Here is a 19,481-nt window from a genome sequence, read left to right as displayed (position 1 = left end):
ACATTCTTGTCTGTGGTCCCCACCACCCAAAGTGAATGAACAGAATGAAACTCTGTAAAACATGCAGCACAGTCACTGAAGCAGTCAGTGGTGGCTTTACAGACTGCAACATGTACAGAGGGATGGTGAGACTAGAAGCTCTTGCTTCCATGAGATAGACTGGCTGTAATTGTTCAACTGCGTGATAACTGAGGTGGAGTTCAAGATAGGAACCCTACAGATGACAAAAAAATGCTCATTTTGGCTGAAGTCAACAGGACCAGGATTGCTCCAGACACAGTGTAGACTGGTCTTCTCAAGCCCAGGGTACTACAGCAAAAGGTCAGACTCCTTCCTACCTGTAACTTATGAACTTTTTCATTGAGTTCTGTCCGAACGCGCTCTCCATCAGTGTATTTGGACTGTAACTCTTGCAGCTGTACTTCCAGCTTCTTCTTTTTGTGTTCCACATCTTGTTTGGCCTGATTCAGGCTCCTGACTTCATTAGCCAGATCAGCATTGTCTTTCTCCAGTGTCTGTTTGGTCTTATCCAAGTTTGCTTTAGCCTACAAGCATGAAGTGAAGAAAGGTGATCTATAAAAGGAAGTCATGTTATCTAGTGGGTAGTTTTAAATAAGATGGATTTCTTTTTACCCGTTTAAATTGTTCCAGCTGCTCTGTTAGTTCTTCCACAGCTTGAGTGTGCTTTTGCCTCATCTCCTGGACCTGGGCTTCATGGGTTCGAGTCTCCTCCTCCAGAGCTCTCTTCAGCACTGTGACCTCCTGTTCACGTTTTGCTCTGGAAGTTAACACACATAAATGGAGCAGCAGTAGCAAAAAGTGTTCCAGTCACTGGGAAGATACTGCTGCTGCACAGTTAATAGACAGTGTTGCACTGAGCTTGCTGACATTTGTTTTTGGCCCATGTGCTACATCTCCATACCTGAGCTCTTGCTGGGTGGCTGTTGTATCCAAAGTATCCTCAAGCTCTGTCTTAAGAGCCTCCAGCTCTTCACCTAGGTCTCTCTTCTGTTTTTCTGCTTTGTTTCTTGCAGCTCTCTCAGACTCCAAGTCTTCCTGGAGATCAGAGATAAGAGACTCCAATTCACGGATCTTCTTGAGGGCATTGTTCTTCTGACTAGTTTCATCTTCAAGCCTGAAAAGAGTATTTCATTTTATATATTAGAAAACAATACAATTTTCACTTTGGGGAAATCAGTAGACAGAGATTAAAGGTTTATAGATTCAGTGCAAGAAAGTACCAAAGAAAGAGGGGGAACTAACACAAAAAGGATCTGGCACAACGCCTGGAGGTGCTTATCAGCCAAACTCAGCAAAAGTTTTAGTTTCATTGCCCCTCTTAAATTTATACAGAAAATCCACTGAGATGCTGGAAAGGAACAAAGTTTCTTAAGTAATTTCTGCCTCTTGCCTATGAAGTATGTTGTTGCATTTCATTTTTTACTTGACAGCACTGCCAGTGCCATTGGCAAGAGGAGTTTTCATTGATATCAGGGGGTAAGATTATGAGTCTGTGGGCAAACAATAGTATTTTTTGCAAAAGGAAATTTGGAAAATGGGGAAAGCATGCAGGGAGGATGTAACTGAGAGATGAGATTCATGACTGCAGCATCTTAGTGTCTGGGAAGGGGAGAGACATATGTTCCAGCCTGGGTTTTCAACCTGTATGGAGATTTGGGTGTGAATACCTGGCTAGAGCAGCCTGCAGTTCTTCCTCCTTCTTGGCTAGTTGTGCCTTCAGCTCAGCAATTTGTGCCTGGAGCTCTGCAATTTGCTCATGTAGATCACTTGACTCCCCTTCCAGCTTCCTCTTAACTTTCTCCAGTTCTTGTCTGCTCTTCTCTTCTTTCTTCAGTCGCACTGAAAAAGTAAGGATTTTGATCATGGGAATGCGTTAGTACAAGGAGTCCTTAATCCAGTCTTGAACTTGGGCAAAAAAATGTTCTGGCCTCTAATGAGGCTGTACATTTAACTACAAGTCACTGCGTTGCTGAAGCAATATGCAATACCTTACTGTCACCACTTATTTCTAGCCACCCCAAAGACTCATTTATTTTTCTCCAGAAGAACCATTATTTTTTTCTCAATTTTCTCTCCTTTACCCTTTTGTATGTAAAAAAAAAAAAAACAAAACAAAACCAAAAAAGGCACAAAATGGCTTCAGCATCAGAAATTTGGAAAACACACCACAGATTTTTTATAAGTTCTCTCCAGATTGTGTTTATGTTTTATTGGGGTTGTTTTTGTTGTGTGCCAGGGCAAAAAAAAACCCAAACAGAACACTTCCATTCATGTTACCTTCAAGTTCTGAAATCATAGACTCATGTTTGGTTTTGAGCTTTGTAAGATTTTTGGCTTTTTCTTCTTCTTCAGCAAGATTTGTTGTTAGATCGCTTATTCTTTCCTCAAGGAGTTTTCTTTCCTTAAGAAAAATAAAATACTTCTGTTAAAAGTGTCTGTCATTGGTGATCACGAAGCAGCTCTTTGCCAAGTATAAATATCCAAGATCCTGTCTTTTTATGCTGTATTACTTGAGATTGTAGTGATACATTTCAATTTCTCAATTACAGAGGAGCTGAGGAGTGGTGTCTATGACTTCCATATTCTCTAATCTGCTGCTGTTAGAATCCTATATTCACTCTAATGGCTGGTAGGTACCTACCCCAGTTCAGAGAATCATTCCCTTTCAAAAATTACTGGAATACATACTTACTTCCAGTTTTAATCATGAAGTTTGGTTGAAATTAGTTGAAAACAAAGAGAATTACTTAGTCTCCTTGGGGGCCAAGAAGCATGTTTTCCACTGATTGTGCTTGACTGCTGTGGGTATTTTGCATGGAGATATTATTACCATAGCAGACCTCAAAACCAGTAGTTCTGCACAATTTTGAATTGTTTAAACAAGTATGGAAAAATGACCAGAAACTTTCTCGATAGAGGCTGGATTGTTGGTCTGGTTAATCTGTACACCCATGAGACTATATAGTGGAGAGCATTCCTGTTGTTCTAGTGGAAGAGAAGGTTTTCTCTCATCTTGCACTATTTTCACAAAGTAAGAAAACGGACCCACAGTGCTTACCTTGGTTAGCTTGTTATTCTGATCTTCCATTATAAGAATATCATCTTCCATTTTCTTTATCTTGCCATCTGCTGTTACTTTTTCAAGTTGCAGTTTCTGTCTTGCAGCTTCTTCTTCTTCCAGCTGTTCCTCAAGGTCCTTTGATGGGAAAAAGAAACCCAACCAAATATGAATTCTGGAAATAAAATACGGCTTAGGTTATAGGAAATGCTTCTTGTTTGTCGCTGTATGTGGGATATGTTGTAGACTTTTTTGTTAAGAACTAGACAATCTGTAATGCTTGGTGATTTAGAATGATTTGTGAAAATTTTTTAGAGAAAATATTATTTAAAATTGGGACAGGCAAGAGAAGGGGTCCAGAGGAAAGAGCATGAATTAATTTTTCTTACTTCAGTGGCACAGGCACATACTCTACAGGGGGCTGCATAACAAGTGCTTTCATAGGATCTGATGTTTGCCAGTCTCCATTTTTCTCTCTGAGATACAAGTTATTGTCTGGTTGTCGCTTACAACTCCTTACCAGCATTTGTTGTTGCATCTTTTTCTTTTCTGCTTGCAACTGCTGACTGCGCTCTTCCTCTTCCTCAATTCTGGCTTCCATCTCATGCAGGATCTCTTCCAGCTCTTGCTTCTTAGCAGCTAAACGGACTCTCATCTCTTCAGCTTCGGCATACAGTTCAGTTTCTGCTTGAAGCTGCTCCTGAAGGAGGTTCTTCTCTTCACAAAGCTACGCAAATAAAATGGATAGGAAGTTAAGACTTTAATTGTGAATTACCCCACAGTGTCTATTTACTGGATAGCCCTAATTTACAGGCAGGCAGCTCTACCGCAGGTTCTTATGTGTTAGGTTCTTGGGATGTTAGATCTCTACTGAAGGAACTGGGAGTTTGTCTGCACTGACCTTTTGTTCTGGACCATCACTGTGAGCACAAAGAAAAAGGACACCTTTATTTTAATAGCTTCTAGAAATGGTGAAAGAACAACTAGCGTTTCCCAGAAGCAGAGCACTGTAAATCACCTGTGAGTGTTTCAGTTCCAGCTCCTTCAATTCACTCTCTGCTTTTTGTTGTCTTTCCTTAGTTTTTTGTAGTTCTTCATCCTTGGCTTGCATTTCTTCCTCTTGGCGGGTGACTTGCAGCAGTGGTTTCACCTGAAAATGAAAAGTTTTGTTAAGAATGTTTCCTGTCAGTATTTATGTTACTGAGCATGGTACTTAAAGGTGCCAGCCTGACTGGCACTACTGGTACGTAGCACTGTCTGTTGTTGCTCAAGTAGTGAACAAATTCTGTCCAGCCAAGCTTGATATAGGCATCTTTAAACCAGCAAGCCTCAGCAGTGTTGCTCTTTGTTGTCTCTGTGTTAATTCTTGGAGCCTTGTTGAGCACCTTTGCCTCCAATAGTGTCACTTTTTGAATGGCTCCAAGCCTGTTTTCATTCACTGATAATGTACAAAAGCTACATTTTCTGCATAAAAGGCAACATGTGCGTGCAGGTGTGTGTTATTGCCTATTTCTGGCTGTAGAGGAGGTTGCTATCAAGGCAAGTAGGAACAGTTTTCTGGATCCAAAGTGAAGACCAGTCTCAAAAAATCCCAAACAAACAAAACCCCAAAAAAACTCCAACAAAAACCAGAAACCCAGGCCACTTCAATAGCAAAATAGGCTTAATTTGCTTGAGTGTCAAGCAGGACAATGCTTAGTGTCCCAGTTAGGGAACTCCTGAGCTACTGAGTCCCCCATAGATACGTAACTGTGCATGTTCACAAAATCTTTTATTCTGTCTTCTCATCATCCACCCCTGTGAAACTATGTCATTTTTAGCAATTAGAAGTTAAGTCCCCAAACACACAAAATCTTTTCTGATTCTCTGCTGAACTAGTTTTTCTACTCAAACCAGAACTAATTTTAATATTAATGGCATTATATAGGTATTCAGAGCATCTCTAACCCAAAATTTTGTGAGGCTACTGAGGCTTTTGCCATCAGCTGCCATGGCCTTTGGAAGAAAGGGTGTGCCTGACATGATATACCTTGCTATCTTGTGCATTTAATTCCTTTTGGAAAGCTGAGAAGAGATAACCGATAGCAGTCACTCACTTTAGTGAACAGTCTCCACCATTGCCAATTCCTCAGCTTCAGGTAAGCAGCACAGTTTCTTTGGATAACCTTCATTGCAGTCAGCTGTTGCTGTCTCTTGGCAAAGGCTCTGTGATTAAAAACATAAAGCAAATTCATTCTGTCTGAGAATACAAGGTGCTTGCAAGATACATTAAGCAAAGAAATTCTAGCATCAGAGTCTGCTGGTTAGCCACATGGTTTGAGAAGTCTGGCACAAATTCTTTTGTCACTTAAAAAGAGTCCTTGTGCTTTCTTGAGGAGAGGTGATAACTCTGTTTAGCATTCTGGTATTCTATTTAGTCTTCTGGGTTTTGGCTGTTTGCGCTCCATAGATAGGCACAAACCACAAAGTATACATCTAGTTCTGGATGTGAACATCTTTCCAGAGTAAACGGGCACTCAGAACTTGCATTGATCATCATTCTTGCAATCTATTATATTTAGATTTCTTTGCATAGCAATTTGGTAGCGTGCAGGAAAAGGGCATTGTTTTTAATCGTTTTGTGATGTACATTAATTGAGATCATGCTAGATTAACAGTGCTTCATGCCCAAGCTATGTAAGAAATTGTTTTACAAATGCCAGTGGTGCTACTACTTGTAATAGTATATAAAACTCCAGTCATAGGCTAGGATGCTCCTCCTGCTTGTACAGACACATATTTAAATGATGGGTCATTGCCTCAGAGCTTACTGTGCAGAGGTTGTAAGGAGCCTCACAATGTAATTGCTTCCCTGTAATTATACTAATAAAATTCTTCTGGGCAGAAAGTGAAGCCTTCATTGGACACAAGTTGAGTTCTAATGCAATACAAGTAACACACCATAATAAAATGTCTTAACATCTTCAGTTTTTTATAGAGAGACCTAAAGGTCACCGTAGATACTCTGCTGCGGAAGACATTGTTTTTGTTAGTACATAGTCTTACTTTCTTGCTAGGTAGCCTCGGCACTGAGCCTGGAAGGCGATTATAACATCTGTAATCTTCAGGTCTCTCTCTTCTTCCAGGTGAGCCAGAACGCCAGTTCTGAAGAAGATTTTACTCTGACCAATCCTGTACAAGTTGGGATCAAGTTCTAGTGCTTTGATCTGGAGGAAAACAGGGATATTTTTTAACTCCAGTGTTGAGGTTTAGGGTATTAAAACTCAATTCTCATTTCTGTTCAATCTCAACAGCTTTTATATAAGAAGTATAGACCTGATTATCAACAGGATCAAAAATGCTTTCTTTACCATCAGTATACAAGCCTGCTTCCCATCCATGAATCCTTTAGGAATAGCATTTGCAGCAAGAATTTCATATCTGCCAAAAGATGTTGATGTTAGGGAGATTGACACATATCAGATTATTTTGTACAGACAAACATGTAATATACCACTATTAAACCCAGAGTTAGGACCAAGTGAGGGATTCCTACCGCTGACGGAACTCCTGGAAGACAATCCTGTTGGGGAATCCCTGCCGGCAAATACGAATACCTTCCAAGACACCATTGCAGCGCAACTGCTCCAGCACTAAATGGGCATCAAGTTTGCCAGCCTGAAAGGGGAACAGAAAGTACTCGTAGCACAGTAGAAAATTGCAGAAATGTTACTAGCTGTGTATCTATGTTTGAAGACATTATTCAGCTCTGAGATGTACTGGTACAGTGAGCAGCAGCTCAACATGAATAATGTACCAGGAGTCTGAAAACTAAACATTTGAAATTTACCCTTTTTTCATGATTTGGAATGATGCAGCGGACAAAGTTGGGATTGGTATTCCTTAAGGTGGTCATCAGTTTGGTCAGCTGCTCCTTATAGAGTTGCCCAACAGTACGGAACATGCCTTTCTTGGTTTTTGAAGCACTAGGGAGTGAGCTTTCGGTCATCTTGGCCATCTGGTCCAGCCCCACTATACGGTCCACTGAAATATAAAAGCAAGCATGAATGGAACTGCTTATATGAACTGTCCTCTCCTCACATTGCATCTGTCGCTGGCATTGGTAAACTGCAACTTCCCCAAGAGGTTTGATATATTTTTGATGCAGTAGAAGCGTACTAACAAAAGTACTAGAAGAACCTTCTAGGTAAACAGCCTACTTTTGTCAAGCATGAAAATGAGGATCTTTGTTAACTAGTGACAGAATGGAGCAGTTTAATATACAGAACTTATTTTATCTTTGCTCTAAAAAGAACATTCCTTCTGCAAAATAACCAGTTGGTAGGTTGGTGTCAGAACCAGGAACAACATCTCTTGACTCCCGTCTGTTGCCCAGTGGTTCTCAAAATTTAGCTAATGTCTCTCTGAGGTATTTGGTAACTCAGAGCCACCTTGCTGGTGTTTGAATGCACATTTATGTCCATGCATTAAATACACTGTAGCATATGTGTTACAGATCCATATAAATTTTTAAAAAACAAGTGTTTTACATGCATACAGATATTCTTCTGATTGAGTTTAGTTGAAATTGTACATCACTGGACAGAACAGTGCAGGACTGCTGGGAGAGGAGTGTGTAAGGGAAGTCATTTATAAAACCCAACAAAACCTGTATTAAATGAGATCTACAATAACATATATTCAGGAACATTATAACAGTGTAATGAATAATTTTTATTCTGTTGCTGAATGAGTAAGGAAATGTTTTGATAGTTCTTAAAACTATCTCATGATGTTTTTCATAAATGTGTCCTTAGAACACTTTATTCTTGCTTCTTAGTTCAGTCTCTTCTATGTTTATTATTTCCATACTTGTGTCCTGCCAGCAAGGAATAACTGTCAAAAAGTTCTGTTAGAAGTTTCTCCCTTTAAACCACATTACTGATTTAGAGTTGCGATTCATACCATCTTTCCAAAGATCTGCTACAAATTTGTCTGAAGACTGGTTAAGCAGAGAAGTCACATTGTCATTTAGTGGGTCCATGTTTTTTGTTAGCCAGGCAGTTGCATTGTAGGTAACCTGCCGGAAACAGTGATATGTCAAAAATCTGTTCTTGATAAAGAGATCTGGAATGTCTAAAACCACAAGGCACTGTATTAACACAAAATCATACAAATAATAATGTGAAAAGCTTTCTATGGTTGAAAGCTGAGCAGTTGTTCTTATATGTACTAGCATCTGAAAAGCATTTTGCAGTTGTACCCATGGCAGGACATCTGCTGTGGCTTTAAAAAATCTGCTTGCTGGAAAGGAGTCCGAGTTACTCAGCTTCACAGTAACCCTGGTGCTGGTTATTTTTGCTTTGATGTAAGCTTAGCACAACCATGAAAGTTTTGTAAATCTTACTTTATGTTATGTAATTAAAGCACTTAATGTATACATTATATAACTAAAGCCATCTTTTATCCCCACAGGTACTAGACTGTTTCTTTTTTACCATTTTGGGTAGCAAAGAATGAAAGTTCTCTAAGTGACGATAGCTTGATCTGTCCGGTACCTTTCCTGCGTAGTGCATTATACAGAACTCGGTTTTATCCTTAAGTTGCTTGGGCTTCTGGAATTTGGGATGGTTGCCTTGCTCTTGACATAGTTTCTCCACAAAGGATGTGTCAGTAGCTTTGGGGAACCAGCACTCTTCATCCAGCAGAGCAAGGACACCTGGAGGGTTGGTCTGTAATGTGAGCAATATCAGATCAGTATTATCACTGGCAGAGGCAATGAAAGAGTAGCACCTTCTTTATCCCTTATGTTACAAATCCTCCCAGGCAGCAAAGGATCTGGAACACCTTAACCGGCTCTCTTACTGCACTGACATATAACTGACCCTGATGCAACCTGTGTAGTATCCCACCTACAGAGATACAATCTTACTGGTCTTTCAATCAGCTCAATGCAAGGTTGCAGGTCAAGGCCAAAATCAATGAAATTCCATTCGATGCCCTCTCGCTGGTATTCTTCTTGCTCCAATATAAACATTGTGTGGTTGAAGAGCTGCTGAAGTTTCTCATTAGTGTAATTGATGCACAGCTGCTCAAAGGAATTGATCTGTGAAGAGGAAAAAAGTGAATTCCTAATGTTAGCAAATTTGTCTCTTTCTATCTGCTATTTTTTTCTACATACTACAATAATTCAAGTATAAGGATCTATATTTTCCTAATATAATGTCTTGGAAATTTACAGTAAGTTCTCAAGTGGTAAATCTTTGTACTGGGACCCGTTCGTAAGACGCAGACCCTGGCTCTATGCACTGAGTGCTGCAGAAGCCCAGCAGGAGGATGCTGCTAGCCCCCAGCCCTTCGTGCCCAAGGGAAAGACAAGCAGCCAGGTGTAGCAGGCCTGTAAGTCATGTTGGCCACAGGCTGCTAACCAGCTTGAAAGAAGCAAATTGGTTTTGGGACTCTGAACTTAGATTTTTGTTATCTTATACCCAAACCACTGCGTGACAATAAGGAGTTTAGTCAGCTTGTGTCCCACAGCGCATACCTCAAAAATCTCAAATCCAGCGATGTCAAGGATCCCCAAGAAGGAAGCGCCTTGTCTTTTTGTTTTATCGAGAGCTTTGTTTACACGAGCTAGAATCCAACGGAAAAGACGTTCAAATTGTGCCTTGGCCAAAGCCTCTATGGCAAAGTCCGCCTGAAAAAAAAAAGAAGAGCAAACTGCAAGTGAAAGAAGAAACCCAGTTAGCTGCTAATTTCTGTGGAGATGAGACAGAAAACTGATACTTCCTTTCAGACAAGATGTAAGAAAAAAAGGAGAAATTAGAATAGTTTCAGGAGAGCTGAGCAGACTGCAAGTAGGTATACCTGCTCTTTGGTCTGAGCTTTCTGAACAACATCTCGTCCTACTTTGATCCTTGGAGTTAGAATAGATCTTGTGAAATCTGTCACGTTAATCCCCATCAGGTGACACACTTTTTGTGCAGCTAGGATAAAAGAGTATGATTTTATTTCAGATTGAATTTTTTCTTAGCAGGTCAGTAAGTGTGAATACAAGCAGCTCTGCAAGTATGTGACGTTATTTATCTTCCTTAAAAGCTCCTCTGTTGTACGTGCAAGAGATGCCACTTGCTATAGAAGTATTATTCATGATCCAAGCAGCAAAATCATGGTTCATCAATTTATGGATTCAAGATTACCAGAAAAGGTAATGATAATTGAGCTGATTTTAAGTATAGGATCTTTTTTAAAGCCTGTGAAGTATGTATGTAATAACAATTAAATAAAAAATACTGATAGGAGTGCTCACTCAGCTGCTATTTTATTAATTTTTTTAATGTTAACTGATCTTTTTAAAATGGTAAATCATACCAGTATTGTCTGGCATAGAAGCTTGATCGGTGTTTCTCTCCTTCTTGAAGACAATATTACCCAACTGTAGGACAGATGAAACAACTCTCAGTATAGCTGCAAGAGAAACAGATAATATAAATGAGAACCAGAACAGACACATTTTGAAATGTGCCATCTATTGTCTGTGAAAACAAAGATTCATTCTATTGCCTATGGTAGTCTGAACCTCTATGGGAAGAGCTAGGTTTGTTTTAAAAGACTGTGCCATAAACTGCAGCAGTCTGAGAGCTGACTGAGCGACTATCTCAACAATCTGTGCGGTGGAGTGAACAGGCCAGTCTGGGAATACCAGCACCTCCAAGCTAAGTTGTGCTGGCTCCCCAGGTCGCAGGAATTCATCTCCCACTCACAGTGGCCTGTACCGTCTTCCTTATTCAGTCACTTGACAATCTATAGTTCTGTCTTCAAAATAAATTTTAAAAATCTATGAATTACCAGCAGCTTCAAAAACGTGGCACTTCTGAAGCTCCAGTTATGCAGGAACATGTGGCTATTTAGTTGTGCCACTGAAACCAAATGTATACAAATCTTTGAAGGATTAGTTTCCAAGTACAGAAAAGTAATTGGTTGATGTTTGATTACTAACATGTATAAATGTGATGTCACCTAACTTCAGTTAACTCAGTAAAGTCTACTGAGATTGTATGAATCTAGGGGGTTCTATTTGTTTATTTGGTAAACTGGAATACTGTCCTAATGGGCTTATATTTTAGAACATGAAATCAAAGGACTTCAGACAGTAACAGAATGACTCCTGTTGTTGTAATAGAGAATGCTGCTGTCAGTACCAACACACATGTCCTGGCAAGACAACGAACCAGTCTTCATCAGTAACATCATCTGAATTTACCAAGGCACCAAGGCTGGGATTTGCAATACTGTCCTGCAAGGCAAGGCAAGGCATTTTTTTCTCACCATCTGTCAGTCACTGCTGCAGGGATGGGATGTGACAGATCTCTGTTCCTTGCTGCCACAGCTGGTCCAAGAATCAAGTGATGAGGTGACCCTGTTTGTGCCACCAGGTGTCACGGGGCGTGGCAGTGTGCATCCATGGGCAATACACACTGGCATGCACCAGCTGAAGCCCTGCTTGCTCCCAGGAACAGTGAGAGGTAAAAGCTACACAGAGATGTCTCTGGCAGGCCCATGTTCTCAAGATAGTTTAGTTGTTTCACGCTCTTTGTTTTTATTTGTCTTTTTTCTGAGTCAGTGAATACAAATATGAGCTATTTAAGCCTGTTTAATTTCTTCCAAAATTAGAATATTTTGCAACTTTTTCATGCTAGTTGTTGGAAAGTTCTGAAAAAGTGGCTTCAAATGGTTGTTACTGTTGTTAGAGCTGACTTGAATTCAGTAGTCTGTTTTGGGTACATATGGAATTCTTGTGAGAAATCTTCCCTTTCACACAAACCACCTCTCGAAACCCTATGTGCTATAGTACTTTTGCATGCTGACAACCCCACTGATGCTGTGGAATTCAAATGAGTCAGGAGTGCATCTCACATTCCTCTTACAAGCAGGCCTCCAGAATTTATAAGACTTATAAGAAAAAGCCTTGCAGCTCTTTATTCAGATGGACAGCAAAATATTGTGACAATTATTTTCTTTGTTCCATGTTTAAATTACTGGGTAGAGCTGCCCTGTGCATTATCAGTTGTTCTGTTCATCACAGAGATAATTTCTTTTTGATGATATGAACTCTCTTTTCCAATATAGGTGGTGATTTTTCAATATTTCTTTCACTGTGCTTCCAGCAAGGGCTGCCAGTTTAAACCTTTGAGGTGGTTTGCAAGGAGTTTTCATTATTGGCTTCAGCTGCTCCCACCGGTACCCACTGGAGCAATGGGAGAAGGTAGGCCACTGTAGTAATTATTTAATTAGAACTTTTCTAACAGCAACCTAAAATGGTTAGATGGTAATTACATCTCTTTGCAAGGCAAGAACAGTCACCCTAATACAAGACTTCCTGAAGCATCACCCTGTTTGACACAAGGGTGGCAATGATTCCAAGGAGGCTGGTAGTGTTTTGTGTTGTGGATCTACAACAGCAGTTTCAGTGTCTTCACTGCCAGTGTATTCTCAGCCCCTGCTATCCTCCCCTCAGATCCCTGCTGCTGGTTTATGTTGTCCTCAGGCACTGTACCGCTACCAGTTCAGTTGCTTGTTATTACTGGCTCTGACGATGCTTGTGTGACATGACCTTCATCCTGTGTTTAGATCCTGCCTTGATCTTGTGTCTCTCCTGGTCACACAGAACTGAGTTCCCATATGATTCCCGACGTGAAGCAGAAACAAACCTGTGCCTGAGAAGTTTTACTTTATAAATAGAGAACCTTAATTCACTTTCCATGAGACATCTATGGTTTAATTAATCTAATACCTCCTGAGGAGGAGGGAAGTCTATGGGCACTAATTCACAGTGCACTTAGTAGCTAGGTAATGGTTGGTAATAGTTTTACACAGAGGCGATAAGAGGCAACCAGGTTAAGTAACATAGGTACATTTGGAATCCTCCAGTTGGTAGTTCATACAAGATCACACTTCTCCAGAGAAACACAGATGTAAAATCTGAATAATCTTAGTTTTCTTATGAATGTAGAATCTTACTTCATGTGCGTGTTTTGCAAAGCAATTATTCTGGACAGAATTAACCTCCGTACATTTGCATCTCTCTATAGCATCACTTGCAGATGTATACCTGGAATACAATCTTGCTAACGATTCTCACCTGTCTGTTCCTCCTCAGTAAAGCCCATAATTGTCATAGCTTCCAAGGTCTCCTGGAACATCTCATCATCTTGTTGAGCAGGAATAGGCACATGGCCATTGGATAGAAAGGTATAATTGCCAAAGCCTTCCAGCAAGAGATCATCTAAAAAGCAAGGAAGAAAAGCTTTACTTAAGTGCGTCAACTTAATGTTCTTTGTTCTTAAGTTTTCCTGGTGAACAACAGGAAAAAAAACCCAGTGTTTTCACCAAGGGAAGACTCTGCTTTTAGGAGTTTAGGGTTTTGTGGTGCACAAATATTTTCAGAATAACTCTTCATTTAGCAAGCTTCATTGTTTCCAGTTTTCATTAGTAACTGGGGATATCTCTGCCCCTCAGTGGAATTTTGCACCCTATGGACTCAAACCGAGCCATTCTGCCCAAATGTCTTTTATTTTATGCCATGTGTAACCTACTCAGAATTACACCTCTCCCTGTGGGGATTTATATCAGGTAATAAGAATGGTACCAGGTAGCAACCATAGTGGGCCAGACTGAAAGGCTCTTCAGCTCTATGCTGTGGCAAACAAAAGATTCTTAGGTAAGGAGCATAAAAAACAGGAAAAATACAGTTATCCATTGCTTTATATGTTCTTTGGCAACCAGTGATTATGACATCTTTCCCAAAATCACTGGAACCGTGATGTTCCTATACATATAATATCTTATCCTTCTTTTCGGATCCACTTACACTTTTCACCTTCTGAACATTCTGAAGCTATGGTTTTCACAGTGTAATAATGTGCTATCGGAAAAACATTATCTTAATTTATTTTAAAACCACAAACCAGTATTTTTATGGGGAACCCCAGTCTCCTGTGTAAGAAAATAATTAATATTTCTTCCCTAATCATCTTCTCAATATCATTCAAGATGGGATCTGAATGGGTTTACATTTCCTGTGAGTTGAAACGTTCTGTAAACTACAGGCAACCTGGCTTAAACAGGTTAATGTGAATTGAAGCTTTCTTATAATTCACTTGAGAGAGTTATTTTCTATTGCTAACAAGCTGTTTATTTATAGAAAGGATTGAATAAAATACAATTAAAGAAGTTAAGATAAATTACCATAAATAGCCATTGCTCAGACTTTCCAATGAGATTTAAGAGTTATTAGCAAGTAACTTACTTCTCATTTGCTCGGAAGCTCCAGCAATCAAATAGTAAAAGATATGAAATGTTCGCTCATCTTTAGCCTGACGAATAGCGCGGGATTTTTCAAGCAAATCTGTTTGTCAAGTGTGTTAAAAAAAATCAGTAACATATTTCAGTCCTTCCTTAATTGTGCCATCAGCCTCAGTAGCATCAATAGCATTGTTGAAATATTTGCCACAAGCTTGTCTAACATGAACATGCATCCAATTCTGTGTTCTGGTATTGCTATAACTCTCACCGCAATGATTAGATCATTTTCCTACCTCCTATTGTATGGTAAATGCTGGTAATCGTGGTAATAAGTACCACAATAGACATAAATGCTTCTAAAACCAGATATATAAGAATAGTAGTCACAATATGATTCACACCACTGTTAAAATGAAGTACCAATACGATTCTTTCAACATAAGGTGGGGCTGCTAGAAAAAAAAGCTCTTGAAGCCAGCATTGTAAGTATAAAAGCAACTTTATTTATGGTCTGTTTTTGTGACTATAAACTACTAAAAATAAAGTGGGCAATAGTGTTAAGTATTTCAACACCAGTCAGTGATTCACTCTTGAAAAGCTGTACTGCTACAGATAAAACTTCAGTTAAGACCAAAAAAATTAAACCCTTATTTTTGCTAAAGATTGCTTGTCAAAGTAAGAGCAGAAAGATGAACTGTTTGCTGTTTGATGCTACACCCTGTAGTTAAGGTCCTTCTTTATAGCTGCATCTTTATTTCTTATGTATTGGAGCAAACAGCTCCTTTTCTATGCAAAGATGAGCCATGCAGCACTGAGGAATCTAGGTACATACCAATTTGTTCATTAAAACACGCTACCTCATAAACATAACCAAGGGAAGAGGCAACAGTACTTGGCAAGCAAAGCCAGGCTAAGATGAATTTATCTGAAATGGCTGTATTTTTCTTGAAAAAATACGTTGAGGTTATTGCTACAGAGCTCACTGCTCTGGGTGTGCCATTTGAGACAGCAGGACAGTATTTAATGTCCAGAGCAGTCAAGTCCTTTGGACATTTCTAGCACTTGATGCTATCTGGGGCATCAGCACCAGCAAAATATTTGCTTCCCTTCAGTTGACTGACAGTTTCCAGAACATGTTATTTCTGACCATGGCAGTTTAACAAAATGTGCAGACATCAAGTCAGGTTCAGGATAAATTGTCCCTGGGTATGACAAAGGGAAAGGATCTGTAAGGGCTCTGAGACAGCTCTTCTGACTGCACCATGTTCTTTGGCTTTTCCTGTGTCTTCTGTTTTTATTAATACGAAGTCTTCAGAGGGGTGGAAGGGGAAGGTATATTACTTTTATTAAAATGATGCTTTGATCCTCCAGACATTAACTAGAAAGCTGCCATACTAGATACTGCATAGACATCTACCTTAACGGGTTACTCTCAGTGCTTTATCTTGGAACGCCTCTGTCCCAGTACAACATATATGGCCTTTGCTATACCTAAACAGCAGGGCACGTACAGCTTGATCAAGCCTGATCATTCAGTCTGCAAGGCTCAGAACCCTTCCCTTACAGAAGCCCGGGTGCACAGGGCTGAGGGTGAGATCATACTGAGCATCTGGTCTTCATCCCAGCACGCAGCCAGGACCGGGACAAAGTGCCAAAGCTGGACTTGAAAACTGGGAAGCACTCTCCAAATTCCTGGGCAAACTAGTGATAATACCGAGCATTCGGTGTTTTTTCAAAGTGCCTGTCACAGCACCAGTAAGAAACAGTAAAATGTGAAAACTTTTTATGCAGCTGGAAATGTAGCCCCCAGGGAACCAGAGTGACCCATGCAGGATCACATTGATACAAAACAAAATGACCACACGTAGCTCTCAAGATCACATGCAATCTCCACCACAGAACAATCTTTTCCCTTAAAGTGCCCTGCTGTTGCCTTAGGTACGATGCCTCCACTTTCTGCAGCTGTATATTGGGGAATAGCACACTTTCCTATAGCTGAGAAAACAGACCCAAAAATGTAAACATGAGAGTAAGACGAACTGAGAAGCTGATATCAGCATAAATGGAGCTACTTCCCTCCATCTTTGTTTATACCAGCCTCAGCAATATTTGCCTTTCTTAGACATGCAGTGGAGCTTGTTTATCCTACTTCCTTCTGCTCCCCTTGCTCAGCTCCCAGTGCAGCTCACTGAAAAGGATACAAGTCTCTATGTTTGCTCCGACAATGTAGCCTGTCACATCAAAGTTGATGCGGATGAATTTGCCCTGTAAATGAAAAGAAGATCTAGATTTAACTGTTCTTTCAGGTTAGGCCAGATTTCCCAGGATTAGTATTTAGCCTGTTTAATAAGACGTGTGCATCCTCTTAAGAATAACATGCTCGATGCCCTCCTGCCGGGACAACCCATGGAAAAGCCTGCAGGGAAGTGAACTTCTCTGATATTCCCTGTGCAGAGATTTGCTCCCACATTTGTTCAGGCACTTAGAGGTAAAGGAATCCTCTCTACTGGACCAGGCTTTGGAAGCTGGGGATATGACAACATCTATTTTTTACTTTGATTTCCATAAGGTCAATAAGGGAATAGTGTTGGATCTGCATAATTCCCACTGCTAAGGTTCATCTGCATAGATCTCTGAATTTTGCAGGGAGAGAACAGAGGTGGGAGGGTAGGGTCTGCAGGGAAGACAAGCATCTGCCAGCACCCCTAGAAAAAAGCATCATCAAATAGTGACAGCCCTCAGCTCACATCATTCTAACTTGAATCTGTATAACTGTTTTATCTTTTTCTCTTGTAAGTTTTTAATTTAATACATTAACCACTTATGCTAAGTGACAATCCCACCTTATGAGTTATATGCTCAACAGTGGTGCAAAGAACAAGAGAGTACAGATTTTGTTTGCAAATATTCTGAAGGTGGCTATATCCTGGACCAGGAATTCACTCTGGAAGGTCACACATAGACTGCTAAATTGTGAGATGACAATGGTACTGTCAAGTTGGAGCTTGATCTTTAATCTTCTATAAGGCCAAATTCCTATTTCAGAGAGGAGTTCTGAAATGATTTTAAGGGATTAGTTTTATGATACTCTTTAAAGTGAAGCACTCATGAGGGCCACTGTCTGTACATTGTGTTTTAAAAGATGTACCTCCCCCCCACATAGACCAAACTGGATTTCTCCTACTTACAAATCTGGAGGAGTTGTCATTCTTCACAGTTTTGGCATTTCCAAAAGCTTCAAGAATAGGGTTTGCCTGTAGAAGCTGTTTTTCCAGCTCACCCTAAAATTAATTCAGAAGCAGTTAACCCTAAACTTCATAATTACTTAATTAAAGCCAACACATGTACACTGGAGAAAAATGTGAAAGATAATTTAAGCGTCTAACTTTTTTTTTTCCTGAATACTGCACGTCATGTGGATTTGTTTTAATTCTCTGTTAATCTGTGTTTATATATTTGTGCATTGACTGCTGTGCTGTATACATGACCCTTTTCCAGCCCTGTTGCCTGTGACAGATCAAAGTCTATTAATCTGTCCAGCATCATAACTGGCCTTTCTTTTAAAAAAAGGGTCATTCAATGTCAAATAATTTTTTTCTCAGTTTAATATCATTTTTGGAAAGGATATTCCTAAGAAAACCTCTAGCATGTCTTTTTCAAGTTAGTTTATTGAGATCCTTTGCTAGCAAATGACGATGTAATTAGAATAACTTGCCAAGAATCATTTTAATGTAATGCAGCACAAAGCTACAAAGCAGATTTCATCAAGTCTATTAATAATGATCCATGCAAGGCTAAAGGTTAAATACGGAAATGCATTGGTTTGTTTCAAACTAGGATAATGGATTCTCATGCAAACACACAAACTTTGTATTATATTGTTAATTGTGATTGGTAATGCTAATGAAACAAATCATGCAATGAAATAAGCATGCATTTAATACTTCTATTTCTAAACAAAAGAATGAAGTTGAAAATCCTTTGCTTATGAATACAGCTTTTCTGAACTTTTCATTCAGCTCTGTCCTATGAAGTCACTCAGTTTCACATTTGCTTCTTGTCATCCTGTTCTTTGAGTACAGCTCTGCAGTAACATGCATTATTTGAAATAACTCACCCTGAAATGGAAAAAGTCCTTGGTAGAGAATGCGATATCATTTGAATCATTTTAATTAGAAAATAAGGCAATATTTAGGTTGAATCTAGGGAAAATAATTTGGAAAATGAAAGTCCTTCCCAATTAGTGTGTAAAACTGATAACCTTTTTTTAAATGCTGTTCCTGAATGTTTTGTAACTTCTGTGGCAATGATGAGAGCTGCCTCAAAAATATCGTTAAAAAGGAACAGATTGTTAACAAATGGCTAAAATAATCTGCATGGTCCCAAGACGGGAGAACGAATACTTTCCTGACAGCACAGATCTTTTGAGAGGTAAGGCATGTATCAAGACTGCGCTTCAAAAAAAAGAAAATAAAAACCCCACCAAAAATCTCCCAAAACTTACTACCTAAGAGTTGGAGGAACAGGGAAAGGAGATTTCCAAACAGGCTAATACAGGAGTCCTGGAATAAGTGATGAATTCCTAAAAGTACCTTAAGTTTCTCTGTACTGAGCAACTCTTCCCAATTACACTCTGTAGACTTCAAAACTCCACTCTAAGTGTAGGGCGTTGCTGAAATCAGATGGTGACGTCTGAGATAGAGCCTTGTCTGCTATACTGAAGCAGATACCACCTGCTTCTAGTGAGAACTGAGCTATGCCATAAACTTGGGATAGAAAACTGTGGCTCCAAATTAGCTGCACTGTATGCATCTTTAAGTTCACTGAGCCCCGCAGCTGCCTATGCCAACAACGAATGAGTTTTTTTGCAGAGAGCTTGTCAAATGGAGTACTAAATTAACTAAGGGGCAACACACTTTGTCATAGCCAAAGTCTGAGAGGCAGCAGTCAGAATGGGGAAAAAAAAAAGACCCCATTAAGAAAAATAATCCCATTTGCCTGGTACAGAAACAGAAAGAATATGCCAGCAAACCTCCTCTATTCCCAAAGCATTGGTGTGCTGGTGCCACAGTACAGGGGGGTCATGAGGTCCTGTAAGAAACTGCTGTAACACACCTGC

The 19,481-nt window shown here is 39.7% G+C and overlaps 1 protein-coding gene across 4 annotated transcripts in view; it reads right to left on the bottom strand.

The window, feature by feature from the left end:
- MYH11 (myosin heavy chain 11) overlaps positions 1-19,481 on the bottom strand; it is a 61,889-nt gene that overhangs the window by 12,080 nt on the left and 30,328 nt on the right. For all 4 annotated transcript variants that reach the window (XM_080383980.1, XM_080383982.1, XM_080383981.1 and 1 more), the window contains 23 exons: positions 17,551-17,643; positions 16,564-16,627; positions 14,367-14,465; positions 13,200-13,343; positions 10,430-10,525; positions 9,926-10,044; positions 9,603-9,755; positions 8,991-9,164; positions 8,617-8,790; positions 8,024-8,138; positions 6,909-7,102; positions 6,615-6,736; positions 6,430-6,499; positions 6,125-6,285; positions 5,176-5,284; positions 4,098-4,229; positions 3,600-3,806; positions 3,080-3,217; positions 2,299-2,422; positions 1,689-1,860; positions 923-1,135; positions 634-778; positions 339-545 (listed from right to left, as the gene is read on the bottom strand). In XM_080383980.1, the coding sequence (XP_080240106.1) occupies positions 339-545; positions 634-778; positions 923-1,135; positions 1,689-1,860; positions 2,299-2,422; positions 3,080-3,217; positions 3,600-3,806; positions 4,098-4,229; positions 5,176-5,284; positions 6,125-6,285; positions 6,430-6,499; positions 6,615-6,736; positions 6,909-7,102; positions 8,024-8,138; positions 8,617-8,790; positions 8,991-9,164; positions 9,603-9,755; positions 9,926-10,044; positions 10,430-10,525; positions 13,200-13,343; positions 14,367-14,465; positions 16,564-16,627; positions 17,551-17,643 (3,225 nt within the window). The remainder of the gene's footprint in view (positions 1-338; positions 546-633; positions 779-922; positions 1,136-1,688; positions 1,861-2,298; positions 2,423-3,079; positions 3,218-3,599; positions 3,807-4,097; positions 4,230-5,175; positions 5,285-6,124; positions 6,286-6,429; positions 6,500-6,614; positions 6,737-6,908; positions 7,103-8,023; positions 8,139-8,616; positions 8,791-8,990; positions 9,165-9,602; positions 9,756-9,925; positions 10,045-10,429; positions 10,526-13,199; positions 13,344-14,366; positions 14,466-16,563; positions 16,628-17,550; positions 17,644-19,481) is intronic.

This window comes from Falco punctatus (assembly GCF_963210335.1).
Source record: "Falco punctatus genome assembly, chromosome: 4".
Classification (NCBI taxonomy): domain Eukaryota; kingdom Metazoa; phylum Chordata; class Aves; order Falconiformes; family Falconidae; genus Falco; species Falco punctatus.
This window is presented reverse-complemented; position numbering and strand designations above follow the sequence as displayed.